The sequence below is a fragment of the Nicotiana sylvestris genome, chromosome 8 (assembly GCF_000393655.2).
Source record: "Nicotiana sylvestris chromosome 8, ASM39365v2, whole genome shotgun sequence".
Lineage (NCBI taxonomy): Eukaryota > Viridiplantae > Streptophyta > Magnoliopsida > Solanales > Solanaceae > Nicotiana > Nicotiana sylvestris.
This window is the reverse complement of record NC_091064.1, coordinates 141,408,443-141,425,532: the sequence shown is the minus strand read 5'-3', so window position 1 is coordinate 141,425,532 and position 17,090 is coordinate 141,408,443. Positions and strand designations below refer to the sequence as shown.

At 36.3% G+C, this 17,090-nt stretch overlaps 1 protein-coding gene across 2 annotated transcripts; it reads left to right on the top strand.

Moving 5' to 3' along the window:
- The first annotated feature begins 2,011 nt into the window (after positions 1 to 2,011).
- On the top strand, positions 2,012 to 16,311 carry LOC104218539 (pentatricopeptide repeat-containing protein At5g10690). 2 transcript variants are annotated; one of them, XM_009769066.2, is made up of 12 exons: positions 2,012 to 2,475; positions 2,759 to 2,941; positions 3,759 to 3,891; positions 4,459 to 4,535; positions 4,675 to 4,836; positions 4,944 to 5,012; positions 5,324 to 5,459; positions 8,938 to 9,170; positions 11,611 to 11,688; positions 12,805 to 12,873; positions 13,258 to 13,434; positions 15,750 to 16,311. In XM_009769066.2, the coding sequence occupies exons 1-12, from the start codon at positions 2,188 to 2,190 to the stop codon at positions 16,023 to 16,025; spliced, it is 1,881 nt and encodes a 626-aa protein (XP_009767368.1). In that variant the 5' UTR covers positions 2,012 to 2,187; the 3' UTR covers positions 16,026 to 16,311. The 2 variants fall into 2 exon arrangements, with proteins under 2 accessions (XP_009767368.1, XP_009767366.1); XM_009769064.2 differs by having other exon boundaries at positions 2,014 to 2,475; positions 4,459 to 4,556.
- Positions 16,312 to 17,090: the final 779 nt, after the last annotated feature.

Below are 17,090 nucleotides of genomic sequence, written 5' to 3'. Positions count from 1 at the left end.
AGTGAATGTGCTTATATTGAAAAAACACTTCTCTTGGTGTTAAATGAGTTGGAAAGAAAGTAAGCCTCGCGTCGTCGTTGCTCGACTCAACTTGATCAATCTTTTAGGACAATTTTTTTTAATTATTTAATTAATTAACAAAAATTTAACGTTGAATAAGCCAGGACACGCGACGCGATCCAGTCCGTTTTCTTTTCTGGATTATTTTAAATCCTTTTTCCCCAAATATTTCAAATGTGATGTTCTCACCTGTTCCAACAGCCATGACTGTTCTTGAAAGATTCAAACCTTTTCAGAAACAGTGCCAGAAAATGACTATAAATATACCTTGATCACAGATTTTTTTCTTACGAAATTTTCTAATCTTCTTCTTCTTCTGCACAAAATTTTCCAGTATGTTTTACAACCATTGAGTGGTTCGAAGTTCATCAGAGTTTTTGGTACCAATACACTGATGAGTTAAATCGTTCTATCCTGAAGTATAATTTTCCAGCACATCGGATACTTGAGGGGAATAATTTCCTTAAGAATACACTGTGCATTCATTGGGCTTTTCAGATATTATTTCGACATTCTGTTGCTGCTAACTTTCAGTTTCTGTTTCAGAAAGTTTACTGTTTTATTATTCATTACAGTAACACAGATTGGCTAACAGTTACTTCATCCACTTTTTATGACATATGATCTCTATTGCTATTATACGTTCTTCTCTTTTGCTATTTCATTTTGAAGGCATTTTACTGTATGTGATATATATATATATATATATATATATATATATATATATATATATATATATATAATCTTGAACATAATTATTCGAACTACATCTTAGAATTCACAAATTGACAAGTTTGTGTGGTCCTCTGTAACCATGTAATTGATGGTAACAGTTCTTTGATGATAACAAGTGCTCAGGTATCCATTTCACATTTGGTGATGGATTAACCAATTGACATCCCTCGAGCTATCCATTATTTATTATTTCCGAACTTCTTCTCTGATTGTTGGTAGTCGTTGAACGTTAATTTCTGGTATTCGCGCGTCCAGATTTTCCAATCGTTCTCTAGGACAAGCTATACACCAAAATGTGCATACAATCTAACTTGGCTTTGAGGAACTTTTGATAATCATATTAACATGAAACAAAGCATTAAATGAGAAGTTTTGTGCCCCTCCTTTGCAGCGGAGAAACACAGAACTAATTGTCACCAAGAAATTGATCACAAGTTGAATACTTTTTTTTAATACCGGAAATAAAGTTTTCCTACAAGTATATTGAGTTGCAAACATGGGCAAGAAACTTGAAGAGGAGTATTTAATGTACGTGCAAGCTAACCCCAATATCATTATTAAAAAAAGGTTTTTCAAGAACCTTGTCACTCAAATTGTAAACTCTAACTTTTTAAATCGAATTAGGAAATATATGTTAAAATTTCTCTCAATTTCTCATAAGAAGTAATTACAATGTTTAACCGCCTTAAATTGAAAAAAGAAAAGACTTACTCTTTTTTCTTTCGAATGGATGGATTTTGATCATTCTTTTTGTATCACTTATTTCAATCAACGGGTAAAAACTTTATCGGTAACATTTGATATTTAAATTTATCAAAAGAACTGCACGATCTCTACGGAAGTATAAGTTACCTAACTAATTAAGTGTACCAACAAAGAAAAAGTTACGTAACTTAACTACCCAACAAAATCTAGACAATTGATCTGTTTGTTTTCTAAAGTATAAATTTTTCCACAAAAAAAAAAGGAATCATAAAAAATTGATACTGCACCAAATATCTACTAGTATTAGTTTTCCAATTTTTAAAAATTTCCACCCTAAAAATCACAAAAAATTGATGCCATACTAGACGGTACATCCTAATTTAATGATATCCATGCAAAATAACGGTTAAAAAATCGAGTGCGGGCAGAGTTTACCAAAGAAAATACTTGTCAAAAAAAGAAAAGAAAAAAAGAAAGAAGAAGCAGCAGCAAAAACAAAAGAAACCAAAAAGTAATGGGTATTATATGTTGGCGATAAAACGCATAGAATCTTTCATTTAGTTACCCGCCAATTGTCCAATTCTGTGTTCCACATTATCCATTGGTGTGCTCCATTCACAGCTCTTAGAAGCCAACTGAACCTTCAATTCCCCCCAGAAATTGCAGCCACCGATCAAATGTGGAGCAATGGTTAGTTTTTCTATCAACCAAATCAATGCAAATATGCATCAGTTTCACGCCTTGCCTGCTCACGATATTCATGTGCTGTTTCCTACAAGAAGGTGCAGCTGGAAACAAAATTACTCTTTTTATATACCCGCTTTATCGTCGTCGTCTTGTTGCTTGCCAGTGTCTCGCCGTCAGTCGAGTAGGTATTATTTGGGCAGATTCAAAAGACGCTTCCGTTCTGAACCTAATCTTAAAGCCCTCACTTCCCGCATCGTTGAGCTCACTCGCCGAAGACAACTCCACCAGGTACAATTCAATATAGGGTTTATTTTCCTCAATTTCTGCTCTCATTGCTTTTATTGAACAACTGCTTTTTAACTTCTAGTAGGACTCTAAGAGCTCGTATGAGAATGCTAGGACGAAGCTTAAGAGATATACCTAAATTGGATAAAACATGAAAAATTATATATGGTGACCAAGAGAATGTCAAACATTGCAGTAGTATACAACTAAATCGAACTGTTAACCTTGGAACATTTGATTTTCTTACAACTTGTTTTAACTCTCAAAATTGTTAACTCGTCTGTAGATATTTGAGGAAATTGAGATTGCGAAGAAACGACATGGGCAGTTGAACACCATTGTGATGAATGCGGTGATGCAGGCTTGTGTTCACTGTGCTGATATAGAATCGGCCTTAAGGGTATTTGATGAAATGTCAGGCACAGAGGGTTGTGGTGTTGATTATATCACTTATGCTACGCTTCTAAAGGTATTTGGTGCACAGTGAATTCCCTATAATACTACATGAAAAATTATACCCGATGAATAGGTTTAGGGGTGTGCATCCGAATCAGTTTATCGATAAATCGAATCGATTATTTGTTATCGGTTTATCGATTTATCGATTTCGATTTCGAAATTTTTCTTATCGAGTTATCGATTTCGATTTTGTCCTCTTCGATTATCGGTTTATCGATAAACCGATAAGATATACTTAATTTTTTTTTCTTTTTACCCTTATTCTATAATACCCTTTCCTTTACCCTAAGTCCCTAACCCTATTATTTTATCTACCACATTTAAGAAATGATCATATTTAAAGCTCAAGGGAATGAAGTTCAAATTAATGGAAAATAGAATTAGTGATGATGTATTTTTATTTTTTTTATACCGTTGGAGTGTTGGTGGCATACATTTGATCCCTTACTTTAGTTTCGTTGCATGTGCTTGTTGACACAGCTTTTATGTTATAAACGGTGTTCGTCTTATTTTAGCTTATTTTTGTCCATATTAGCTAGGCGTGTTTATAGCAATATACTTTCCGTGGAATCCCGCAAATTTTCTTATTGGTGTAATCGATAACCGAATCGATAAGCCCCAAAAATCGATAAATCGAAATCGAAAAAATCGAAACCTTATTGAAACGATAACGATAAGCATATGTACAAATCGATAATCGATAAGTAATTATCGATAAGGGTCAAAATCGAATTGATAAATCGAATGCACACCCCTAAATAGGTTATAGTCTGGAAGCAATTGAAGTATTGAACATATCTAAGCATGCTTACTATTTTTCCTGGAAGGGTTTGGGTGATGCCCGAAGAATTGATCAAGCATTTGAATTACTTGAAGCTATTGAGCAAGGTACTGCTGTTGGAAGCCCAAACCTTTCGCCACCCCTTATTAGTGGTCTGCTGAATTCCCTAATTGAAGCAGGTAAGTTTTTTCTTGGAGTAAATGGAATTTCATTACATGCTTTTACTGTTCTCCAAGATCTATATTGCTGGCGCAAAGTTTGGAGGCTGTAGGACTAACCCGTTTTCCGTATTGCACATGTACGAGGTAAAGCTGGATGTGTGCGCGCACACACACACACACACACATAAACAGACATGAATACGTACAATATAGTAATGCCTCCAAGCGTAACCATTTAACATAGCTATATGCCTTGTTTATTGGTATATTTTTGATAACAAAGGCAACAGCGCGAGATAGTTTTTCTACACTAGCCTTGTTGTAGCATCATGTATCATGCAGTGGCCTTTTCAAGAATGAGATGGCTGACGAGTTTGTGGAAGAAATAAAACAAGAGGGAAAACACTTCTTTCATTTTTCTTTACTTTCTCTACTAACTACTCTTTTTATTTCCCTTCCTTTTCTTTTGAATGCTTCTACACAAAATGTCAGGTGGTGATTTATTATTGGATATAGTTGCTTGTGTCAAGATTAATGTCTTGGCTTTCTGAATATACCTCCTTTACTTCTGCCTTTCTAGTGCAGGGGATCTACGCCGTGCTAATGGTCTTCTTGCACGATACGGCTTTGTACTTAACGAGAGCGGATATCCATCCGTCTTGGTATACAATTTATTGATGAAGGTCTTCTGCCTACCCACGAGTTTAACTTCCCAATTTGTTAGATCTCCTGTTTTTATCATTCTTTTTAAAAAAAAATCATACATCGAATTATTTCTCAGAGCCATTTCCAAAATTTCAGGGGTACATAAGCACAGGTTGTCCTGGGGCAGCATTAAGTTTGCATGATGAAATACTAAGACATGGACTGAACCTGGATAAGCTCACATATAATAAACTAATCCTTGCATGTGTGGAGACTGGAAAGTTGGATGTTGCAATGCAGTTCTTTGAGGACATGAAGGTTTCATCTTTGATACTTGAAAGGCCAATTTAGAGCCTCATTATTTGCTCAAATGATTTAGCGCACATTATTGTTTACCTGAAAAAGTGTATATCTAACTGGTGCAGGACAGAGGAAAAACTGTTGGTAATGATGACATTTTTCCGGATGTAGTCACCTACACTACGTTGCTAAAGGTCCGTGGGCATGATACTCTTTATACACAGTTAAAAACCATTGCTTTGGTCTCCTTCTATGGAAATGAGATAAACACGTGACGGATAAAGTGAATAATCGTTAAGAATCTGAGATGTGGTGCTAGGTTTTTTAATTAGATTCACAATGTAGTAATTCTTTCACAATATAAGTATATTGTTTTAACGTAAAGACTAAATTGAAGCTCTGTCGGGAAACCTACATATACTCTTACATTAATATAGATGAAATTAGGTTTTCTGCTATCATTACTTGTTAGCGTTTAGGAGTTTTGCTTCTTTTTTTTGTGTAGGGTTTTGGTCATGCCCAGGATCCTCTTTCAGTTCAAAAGATTGTCATAGAAATGAAATCATCCAACAACTTGCGTATTGATCGAGTTGCTTACACTGCAATCATTGATGCCTTTTTGAACTGTGGGACAATAAAAGGTATGCTCTATGCACAGATATTACTGAAACTTCTATAACTCATGGTTATGAAAGTATACTTGAATAACTCATGCCAATTCCAAATGATAATAAGAGTGAGGTGGCTATCACTGGTGAAATGGAAATAACATTTAACACACAATTGTAAATATTGAATCTTAGTATCTGCGATGAAAACAAAAATCTTAGTATCTGCAGAACAAAGTCTAGAAGGCATGGAATTGAGACAAATTGCTACCACGAGAAATTTATTGTGTATATCATGTGGCGTCTTCTATGTGCAACTGCATCTGCTTGCTTTGAGTTCCTCCACTCACAATTTGATAAACTGATTCAGGTCACACACGAGAAATTTACTGTGTATATCATGTGACGTCTTCTTTCTATGTGCAACTGCATCTGCATGCTTTGAGTTCCTACACTCACAATTTGATAAACTGATTCAGGTCACAAAGACCAAACTGATCAGTTTGGAAAGCAACTTTAGATGTTGACTGGTATGTCTTTCTGAAACAAAATTTATAGATTTAGAAGTGACATATAAACTTATTTGGGACTGTGTGCCTATGAAGTGATAAGTGTGAGATTTATTGAACATCCTTTTTCGAATTCCGTAACCCCAACTTTCTTGGGATTGAGGTGTAGTAATTTTTATAGAGAACATGTACAAAGTTCTATTACCACAAGTTTTCGCATTAAGAAATTTTCAAAAGATTATTTGAAAAATTCGTGGCAGAAGAGAATTAACTTTTCGGATTGTAAGTAGGTCAATTAAAATAGGATACAGTGAGCACCTCTTAAGTTGTCATCAAAAGTACATTTGTCTCTATGAAATAAATAAGAAAAAAAAAATGTAAAACTCCAGCTGATAAAAGAAAGAAGAGTAGCGTTCCTTTTTGACCTTTATCAGTTTACCTCCTCCTATCACTGCCTTATTTTCCAAGCATAATCAGTAATCTGTTGTGAGGAGTCCATTATTTGAGTTCAGTTCTTCCCCGGTCTATGCCTATGTCTTTATAAACTGGTTTCAAAACAGAATAAGTCCTTAAAAACTGGAACCTTTTCAGCATTGTCAAACTATTTGATTTTCCCACAAGCAGACTGCGTTTAAGTTTTGAAGTTTCTAAAATTCAAACCCTGAGAGGTTTAGTGGTTCAGATTTCAGATTTATGTGTCAGTATGGAAAAGTAAGTTAAATGACGAGCTTTCAGTTTAAGAAGCAAGGTTTTTAAATTAAGTAGCTAGAAGATGCAGATCAGGAAACAGGAAACCGGATCTTAAGAACCTTCAGAAGAAAGGTTAGACAAATTCCAATGTTCCATTAAAAATGTAACTTCATATGACATATGCCACTAAAGAAATACAGCTAGACAAAAGATCTACTGTTTGTTTGGTAAAATCAGCAGGAGATTTCACACTTTTAGTTCGTTCAGTAATCGAGTAAAAGCAACTGTGTTAAGGTTTTGACAAGAACGAAAAACTTGCTAGAGTGCAGAAAACATTGGTAAGTGTTGTTGGCAAGCTTCTTTCCACAATGATGAGCTTCTTGACAAGTCTAAAGCTTTTATGTAACTATGTCGCACTGGCTCTTCATTTTCGGCACCACACCAGTGTCGACACGACACTAGTAGTGTGGGTTTTGTACCTGATGTGGTCAACCCGACATCTGATACTTTGACCACAATCCATGGACAAGTTTGAGGAAAAAATTGATACTTTACTTTCTCAAGATAAAAGCTAGTACAGATTTGAAGACATGGGAAATGGCATTCCTTCAATATTAGCTACTTCCCGGTAGCAATTTATTCTAGTCCTTTTGTCTCCTTTTCAGATATTCCTCTTTGTCACCATGTTTCGGCCGAACAGAAAGTAACCAAGAGCTCAAGGCGCTGTTCTAGAAGGTGTGAGATCTGTACCAAGAGTTAGTGGATGGAGCTTGTGGTTGTGGGTACGCCACCGCTGGGAATGCCTTGAATGTGTTCTGTATTTCTTGCCATTTTTTCTTTTTAGGGGGAAAGAACAGAGAACTTTAAAGAGGCAAGTTGGGGAAGACGACTCAGATGTGAATGGGAGAAGTTCAATTCTTAAATGACACTGTAATTGTGAATTGGAGAGTTTGTGTGTTAAAGTATTCCACCCCTTATATCTCCACTATATGCAATGTGGTGACACGTTTACACATTGCATTACTGAAGACACATAGTATTACTTATTATAGTGCGGCTTAGAGAGTTTAATTTTTATACTAATTAGAGATTTAATCTAAGGGAAAAATCAAAAATTAATTACAAATAAAATATAATTATACAGATATTATTTCTTATAAGTATTGACTTAAATTACAAGTAAGTTTTCCACAAAACATCTCTCGTAGTTTAGGATATCTTTATTAATCTATTTTTAGAATTTTAAATTTTTTTTTCCAGATCCCTGCACTGCTATCCGTATCTGGATCTCATATCCCCGAATCTTAAAATTTAGATTACGAAGGATCCGCCCTTTGGATCTGCACCCGGATGGGATACCCACACCCGAGTCCAAGCAACATTTTAGGTAAGTGAGGCTTCCTCCTGCTTCAGAGTTGTTCTCAAAGAACAAAACCGCTAGCCCAACTGGGATTTGGGCTGAAATTGAGAGTATCACCTCTCCCACAATAATATATCAGGCATAGTAAGTGGTGCTTGTTGCTAGGCCTCCTGGCTTTCACAGATCAACCAGTACTATATACAACAGGAGGTCATTAAGCTTTGACAAAAGTTCGTTTCGTTGAAAGGCTGATATCTTGGGACAGTCCCACATTACTAAGGTAACTGAAGTTTAATTAACACCTTCATAAGGGTGAGGTGCATGTTAGTCCATAGAAGTGCCTTATATAAAATGGAAAAAGTGAGTGACTCCGGTAATACCTCTCATGCTGCAAACAGATGTAGTCTATTAAGATCTGTCGTCATTTATAAATATGAGTATTATTCTTTTTGAAAGAATTAGTAATCACTTAGTTGTTTATTGTTATCGGTATTATGGGTTCATGCAAATGAATTTTGGAATATTTGCCAGGTTCGTATGTACAATATTCTGAAATTCCTATATTTCTAGACTAATGACCTTTATCGATATTAATTGGTTTATGTGTTTAGATTGCTAAACAAATTGATGCACTAAATTATTCGATGAGGTGAATTAATCTCTTAATGAAGCATGTTTCCTATAGCATGAATATGCATCACCATCTCTTAAGGAGTTGAAGTTCTCCATATTGTGGAGATTCTTGCTTAAATGCTAAATTCAATGTGCACTCTCTTGTTGTTTATTCTGTTTCAGTAGCTTATAGTGTGTAAAATTATCTAATTAAAGAAAAGGAGTATGTAAGTTATAATTTTGTTGATCATTCTCAAGAAAAAGTTATAATTACGTTGATGGTTTTTCTGCTACCTCCATTGTCACTTTGCATATTGAATATTTGTACTCAATATAATAGGCGCTCTGATTGTATATGGGGAACTAGTAAAGAGAGCTGGAGAAGATTCTTGCTTGAGGCCAAAGCCTCATCTCTTCCTTGCTCTGATGCGCGCTTTTGCTGTTAGAGGAGAGTATGAAATGGTTAAAAAGCTGCATGGACGCATGTGGCTGGATTCATCTGGAACAATCACCTCTAAAGTTCATGAAGAGGCTGATCATCTCCTTATGGAGGCAGCATTGAACAATGCGCAGGTACTTCCTGCATACAATTGGTCTTGATTTTGAAGTTCTTATACACCATCTCAAGTAAGTCTAGATTGTTATATATGTACCACTTCCCATGGAAATCAGCTTGCAATGGTACACTCTTTCATGGACATTGTTCTTGATTTAGGTAAAGAAGAGGTTACGCTTGGTGTTGCGGATGAAATTACTTTATAAAGTAAAAGCAACGCTAAATAAGTTGGAGAAATCGAATGCGCTGGAGGTGAAAGGTGGATATCCCCTCCTAGTAGAGACAATTCATATTTGCAACTTGCAAAAAGTCTAAGATGAATTAAATGAAAACTTTTTCACTGATATTATTGTCACCACCCAAACCCAACTACCAAGGTATTATCTGATTTGACCCGACCTCTCTTGGCAGTTCAAGGCTTTTGAGCCTCATGGTTTAGTCCCCTTGGGGTTTAACCCAAAAGGTGCCTCGACAGTTAATTCCTGAACTCGCCTTTATATGGTCACTAAACTTTTCCTTCATTCTAATGTAGGATCTGCCTAAGGCAAGTTTCATAGTTAACACCCTTTCGAGTTCAACCACAAATGATCGGGGCGTTGTTACACTCTACCCTCTTAGGGACTCAGCAGCCAGCATACTTTTTGAGGTTTGCCCACCACCGTACTAGGGCAGATACCGGCTCTGGTACCACCTGTCACGGCCCAAACCCAACAACAAGGTATTGTCCTCTTTGGTCCGGCGCTGTAGGCCACCTCACGGCTTTTAGGCCTCACAGTTTTGTTTCCTTGGATTTTAACTCAAAAGGCGTCTTAACGGTTGAATCATGAACTTGCCCTTGTATGACCATTAGCTTTTCACTCATTCCGATATGGGCTTTGCCTAAGGCAAGTTTTACAACGAAGCCCCCTATCAAGCTCAACCGCCAGCGGTCCGTGGACTATTACAATTATGATGATCTCTATTGTTTAATATTGATTTCTTTAAGGTTCAACTGCCAAGATCTCAGCTATAGGAAAAATTGTTCCTATGAGAAAATTTGGACCATAACAAGTTCATGAAAATACCTTCCACTGTGATCGACTCATCTACAACTCATCTTTGAAAACAAGATGTGCTCCTACACAGGAGTGGGGAAATGAAAGAAAGTGTCATGCACATGGATGGAAGAATGCACTTTCAGGTCCTACTATGTTGAGGCAAAGCACCCAATCTGCTTGCTTGTTGGCACGTTATGAGGTGGCAGGATTGACCTAGAGTCTTATGGGAATGATGGTTGGTCTTACTACTTCAAATTCCTTATACGCTTAGCATAAAAAAGAGGCGCTTCTACAGCTAAGGTGGTAAAGAAGATGTTCTTCAAGTTTCCAAACCCACTTCATCTTTCTAAGATTGGGTTGGTGTTCTGGTAGGCAAGAGGTATAAGCACTGGGAAGTGTGAAGGCAGATTGAGAACAGACTGCTATTGACGCTTCACCTATCTTTTCTGGAGATATCAGTAGAAGACCATCATCTCTATCCGTGTACAAGCAGATTAGGATCTTATGCCGCCACCCATTAGTGACCAGCCTGTCTATTTAGTATCTAGTACTAGGACTATCTCAATGGTTTAAGTTTCTTTAATCCTTTGGCCTTTGTTTTTCTTGGGTTAAAAGCAAGTTCTTGTTAAGATAGTGGTAATATCTTTGTTGTCCCATCTTTCAAGATAGTTTGAGAAAGTAACTAAAGAAACAATGATTTATTTCTCCTTCTTTCTGACACAAAATCAGTTTTAGCATTTGTTTGAACTTTGATCATCATCTGGACATTTTCTACTGTGTAAGCTGAGCAGATATTGGAACCTATTATCTGGTTATTTCTCTTACTGTTTTATCTCTTTTTGTCACTAAATAATCCATCTTTTATTTCAAAATCATGAGTGGTAACAACAACAGTTGCTATATGAAGTGTTACGCACAACTCTTTTAATGGTTTCAACATGAAACTATCGCTGTTCTTCCTCTATTATGCTTTCTGATTTTTCATTGAATGAAACTCTGCTTGGTTGCTCAAAACTGGATTAGAAACACCATGCTTCTACTTCGTAAGCCATTTGTTTTTTGTTGAATTATGTGAACCGTCTCATCCGGTTAAACCATTAAAAGATGATCAATTTGTATATTTTATTTAGGTCTGCAACGTGCCCCTTCATGTGACCTATTCTTTTTCCTTGACGATGATCAGTTTTATACAGTTATTTTGGGTCTGCAACGCTGTATTTCCACCCATTTGACATGCAACAACCTTGCGTCAATTTAGTTGTTTTTATTAAATCAATCAGCTCATGGACTTGTTATATCTTATCTTTAACGTTTAATTATGTTCCAAAAGCGCACTTCTCAAGTTTTGGATCCACCCTGTTGTACATAATTTATGGACATAATTACCTGTGCTAACTGTTGCTCAACTGTCCTTTCTCAGTTGGATTTGGCCCTACAGTACATGAAAGGCATTATTGGGAAATGGAAGCAAATACCATGGGCTAGTCGAGGTGGAATGGTAAGCCCTAGTCTCTAATGATTTCATCTATTTGAGCTCCAAATAATAAAATTACTTGTCACATATTTTTAATAACCCCATTACTTTGCTCCTTTATGATATGCTAGATTTAATTGGTGCTTAAGCTTAGCGTTTTTCAACTTCATGGGCCACATGTTAGTGCCGACCTTTCAAAAATAAGGGCTCTAGAAATTGCACCGAGTATTTATCCATGTTATAAAGTGGTAGATCGTATCATGTTATCCTTGACACCTCTCCACATGGAAAAAAGAAACTAAAATTAAAAAAACCACAGTAAATCTGTCTGGAACTGGAACTTTATTCCCTTGGAAATCCTTTTGGCTGTCACCAGTTCCTCTTTAGAGAACAAACTCAAGGCTTATCAAGGAAGAAGTGTCCATCCTTTGGTCATTGTTTCTCTTGTACTTTGTGAAATTGATAGAACCGACTGAGCAATGCTTTTAACAATCTTCCAATCATGTCTAAGAAAACTGTCAATGGTCTGAAGCTGTTTGATGCTACCATATCTCTGAGTATCCAATTTTTGTGGAAGATTCAGGAATGTACTCCTGATTCCTTATCGTTCCTGGCAGTATTCCTCATCAGAGAGAGTATATTGTTGTCCAGTTAGTCTGACTCTTTGATTTTTGGTTTCTTTCTAACGTTGGCGACTTGTGCCCTTCTATATGTCCCAGAACATGATTTCTTTCATTCTCTGGAGTCTAGATTCTCCAACTAATCTATGCCTTGGGTCAGTATGAAAGTGGGGCTCCCAGCAATTAATTCTCCTCTCATTCCTAGGTATAGAAATGTATCAATTGAACCCAAAATGAGTTTCTTGTAGTCTTTAAATCTTATGCAGTAACTTAGAATCCATAAGAGTAATTCATGAAAACTAGGGTAAGAAAGTGTATAGATTTCAAGTTTTCAGGCAAACAGAAGCTTAGACATGGGATAGTTTTCTCTTGTTCCCTTTTTCTTTTCCTTTAGTTTCTGGTTTTCCTTCTCTTTGGTGTTTCACGTGGTATTTTTGCTGATTCTAGGACTTCCTATTGATATCTATTTTCATATTATTTCACACCACCTACGTTATATTACAGTTTAGTACTGTTGCAGGTTGCTCTGCGAATTGAGGCATTGCTTGGTTCCAGTGTTTCTATACTTAGCCCTTGCATATTGCCAGAGGTATGCTATCTCATTTTGCACTCGCAGATACATTAATGTCAACCAATTCCTTTCTTTGCCAGGCAACCACTGTATCTGTACTTATGGTAGAGATGAGCTTTCATTACCTTTTCTATTTCAAGCACCCATCATTGTGATATCTGTAATATTTGCGTTTCTCCTCTGAAACTGAGCTGATACACTCCCCCTTAAGTCTCAAATTCAAACTGAAGAATTTGTGTAGAGAATTAGGTAAATGCAGTAGAAGTTGAGTTTGTGCTATAGATTGCTCTAAAGATAATATAAGTTGGCCATCTTCAGTCTGTTGGTAGTAATTTTTTGGTTTTGTTTAGTTTATATGTATATAAACTGTTGATACATTAATTTCCTCTTTTTGTGGTCCAGCTGTCAGTACGTGATACTATCGAGCATATCATGGTGCCATTTTCTGAAGCACGGCCACTGCAAGCTACCCTGAAACTGACGCAAGTGGTCATGCGTTTCTTTAAGGATTTGACTGTTCCAGTCGTAGATGATTGGGGAAGTTGTGTTGGCATACTTCATCGTGAAGACTGCAATGAGGTACTTTATCTATGACCTGTATGATCTATTTGGCTATATTGGTTCACTGCATGACATTATTCTCTAGTTCGTCTCCATGTGCTTCTGAAACATTACACACTCTTGTACAGTTACAATCTTAATATCTTTGGCATTCGGCTACATGGACACTGTATGTTTAGGTGCTTGCAGAGACTGTTCATCTATTAGCAGCTTGCGAATTTTATCCCTGACCTGGCAATCTAATCACTACCACTCTTCATGCGTGACAAAAAGTTCATACATCCTTGAGAATATAGAGTTTTAATGGTGAATGACTGAATTAGCTGTGGGCCTGTCACCTGTGGGTTGAATATTGGCGTGATAGTTTCTATGATGTTGGGTCTAATAGGTTTTTGACTTGAATCACACGGGGGGGGGGGGGAAGGGAAGTCCCAAGCATGAAAAGACAGGCTGCTTATATAAACTGGCCATCCAAAAAATTCACTTGTGTGAGGACTGTAAACTTAAACATTACAGATACTCTCTCAATCAGCAAGTCATAGGACATTTTTTCAAGATGATGTAAGGGATTCAGTTACTGCTTCAGTCAGCCCTTCCTAAATATCTCCATCCTGTCAATGGCATCCATGTCACAGAGAAAGCAAAAGAACGAGAGCTTTTCACTGGATACTAATAGAACACAAGCCAAGGAACATTTATCATTTGTTAACCCCAAGGAAATAAGCAGGAAAACAGAAGCAGCTCTTATTAATTCTGCATTTTTCACCCTTCCATTTTTTCCAACTTCATGGAGAGGAAATTTATGATCATTCCTGATGGAAAAAGTCAACCTCCTTGAAGGTATGCTGGTTGTTCTTATCCAGATAGTTTGAAAAAAATACAATCGACTAAGGTGGGAAGTATTGTCTTCATTTTAAGCAATCATCATCCTACCTTCTCATAGGGTGGAGTTATCTGCTTCTGCATTGGTTATAAAAAATTTATAGAAAATATCAAGCTCCAGAAGACTAGTGAGTGAGAGAGTTCATCAGTGGATCAGACGACAAAAGCTGCTTAAGATTGTGACATGTAAGAACAGATACTTACTGCTCTATTTAAAGGTCTTTGAAGAGGTGCAGCTGGTTCAATGTGAAGAAGAAATGCAGAAGCATCATAATGAGTGAGTCCATAGTTGTTCTAGGATTGAAGGAGGATTTTAGAAGGAAACAAACAAGTCTGGAACTGGAAGATAGTTATGAATTTGAAGACAAAAGATAACTAAGGTAGTGCCATAAGTAAACTTGTGAAAAAGATCTTTTATGTTTTTGGGAAAAAGATCATGTAGATTGTGGAATAAAATGGAAAGAAGCATCTTTTTGTCCGGTGGTAGTTAGGCCAATAGTGGGACTATGTTATGTCACATGGAAGTTGGACTAGATGTATATACTGAGGTAGGCCTTTGAAATGAATTCCTGTTATTACCTAGTACCTACCTAATGCCAATCTGAACAAGCCAAGTATGTGTATCTTTTGAGGGTATGAAGAGCATCATGACCACATATTTTGGTAAAGTAATAAAAAGCATAATTGGCTGCACATTTTTGAGCTATAGCGCCCAAGAAACAGCTTCCCAACCAAGTGGCTTTCTACACCATACTTGTTAATATCTGGATGCTTGGTAACAACTCTTGGAACTGTTAGGAAGAAGACTGTAGTAGGCTGATTTCTGTTTCCTTGTTGCTCTGTTCCTTTTCCGTACCATCTTGGTACCATTCAATAAAATCCTTACCTTATCAAAAAAAGGGGTTAGATACTGCTGAAAGAGAAAAAGAGTGAAAGATATGGTTGATGACTTCTTGTCCTCTGTCAAGTTGCTTTAGAACCTGTTCATAGTCATGTTAGTAGTAGTATCCTTGCTGGTGCCATAGAGACGATTGTGAAGATAATAAGAGTGCTAGTATGCTTTGGTGGAATCAAAGGGAGGAAGGAAAGCCATCAATGAACATCAGACTACTAGAAGTTCAGTAGAAAGACGGCGATCCTAGAGCAAAGACACAGCTAAGTGGTTGGCGTATTCTAATCTCCACGCCTTCACTAATATAGGGCTGTGTGGACTATTTCTCATCCTTTATTCTGTTTATCATTTGCATGAACTTGACTTTGAACTTTGGTCTCAGAAAAATTTTCTTGAGTTCATTGTGGAATATTAAAGAAGTTAAATAAAAACAGTAACCAACATCCTAGGTTCATGCTTTGATTGCCTTACTGAGTAGTTAATTTGGTTGTCTACTAAACCACTGATAACCCTGGGCTGTGGAGTTAATTCTAATGCTTTCTGATGCCTAATATGGCAGCTGGATGCGCCACTTTCAGCAATGATGAGAAGTCCACCTCCTTCTGTAACAACCTCAACATCCATCGGTCGTGTTATTGATCTAATGCTAGAGAAGAGGTACAAAATGGTTATTGTAGCAAAATATGAAAATGTGCGCGGAATGTTTTACAGCTCCAGTGTAAGGGCTGTCGGAGTTTTTACATCTGAACAGCTATATAAGCTTGCTCCAACTTCATCAGAGCTAGCCGTTCAAAATTCTTCTGCCTGTAGGGAACCTATTGAAATTTATAGATAGTATACCTCAACAAAGGAAATTTGCATGAGCGTATTCTTTTTCAGTTTAGAGTAGGCTATCATTTCTTTCAGGCTGCTGAGTTCTTCATGTGTCTTTTATCGCATTCTAGATTGCAATACTATCGGCTTTGAGTGGTTCGATTATCTTCTCAACTATATATAATGTTGGTGCTGGGTTGGTGATAGAAATATTCATGTATATGCGAACTTTGGAGTTGTTAAGGCATGATTAAATAAGTAAATTGTTCCGGGCAGGCATGGTTGAGCCTCGACTGGACCAGCATTAAGGTTCTCTTTCACGTGATTATCAATCAAGTTTTTAGATGATTCAGGAAATTTAATATGGTGTCAAACCAGGTAGAGTTTAAGAGCCTATTTGGCCAAGCTTTTGGGAGGTCAAAAATATTTTTTCTTACAAAAAAAAGTACATTTGGAAAATTTGAAGTGTTTGGCCAAAATGGAAAGTGCTTTCAAGTTGCAGCGGAAGCAATTTTTTTTTTTTGCTTTTGGGGAGAAGCTACAAATTCTGGTTTCTTCCAAGAAGCAGAAGCAGAAAATTAATTTATTCAAGATAAAAATAACTTACAATAAATTTATATATTTCAAATTATTCCATTATTTAACCTTTTTCTTTTCCTTTTTATTTCTCCCATACTTTTCTTCTCTTTTTTATTTCAATCATATTTTTATTCTTTTTCTCTTATTCCTTTTTGGAATAGTCTCGCACGAACAATTTTTTATTTATATTGAATGGTGTATTTTAATATATTTAAATTATTATGTAAACAATAAGCGATACTACATACTAAATGTTGTTACTTTGGAATAACTATATTGATTTGAATCTTTAATTTATGTTTTTACTTTATGTTTTATATTTTAATTGAATTCCTTTATAGCAAAAAACTAATGTCTTTTTCTAAATAATACTAATTGCAAATTGAACCTTTACTGTCCTTTTTAATTTGTTACTTAAAAGTACTTTTTGGAAAGATTGACCAAAGACAATGTGCTTGCAAGAAGTACTACTCAAACGAATTGGTCAAACACATTATTATTTTGCGGA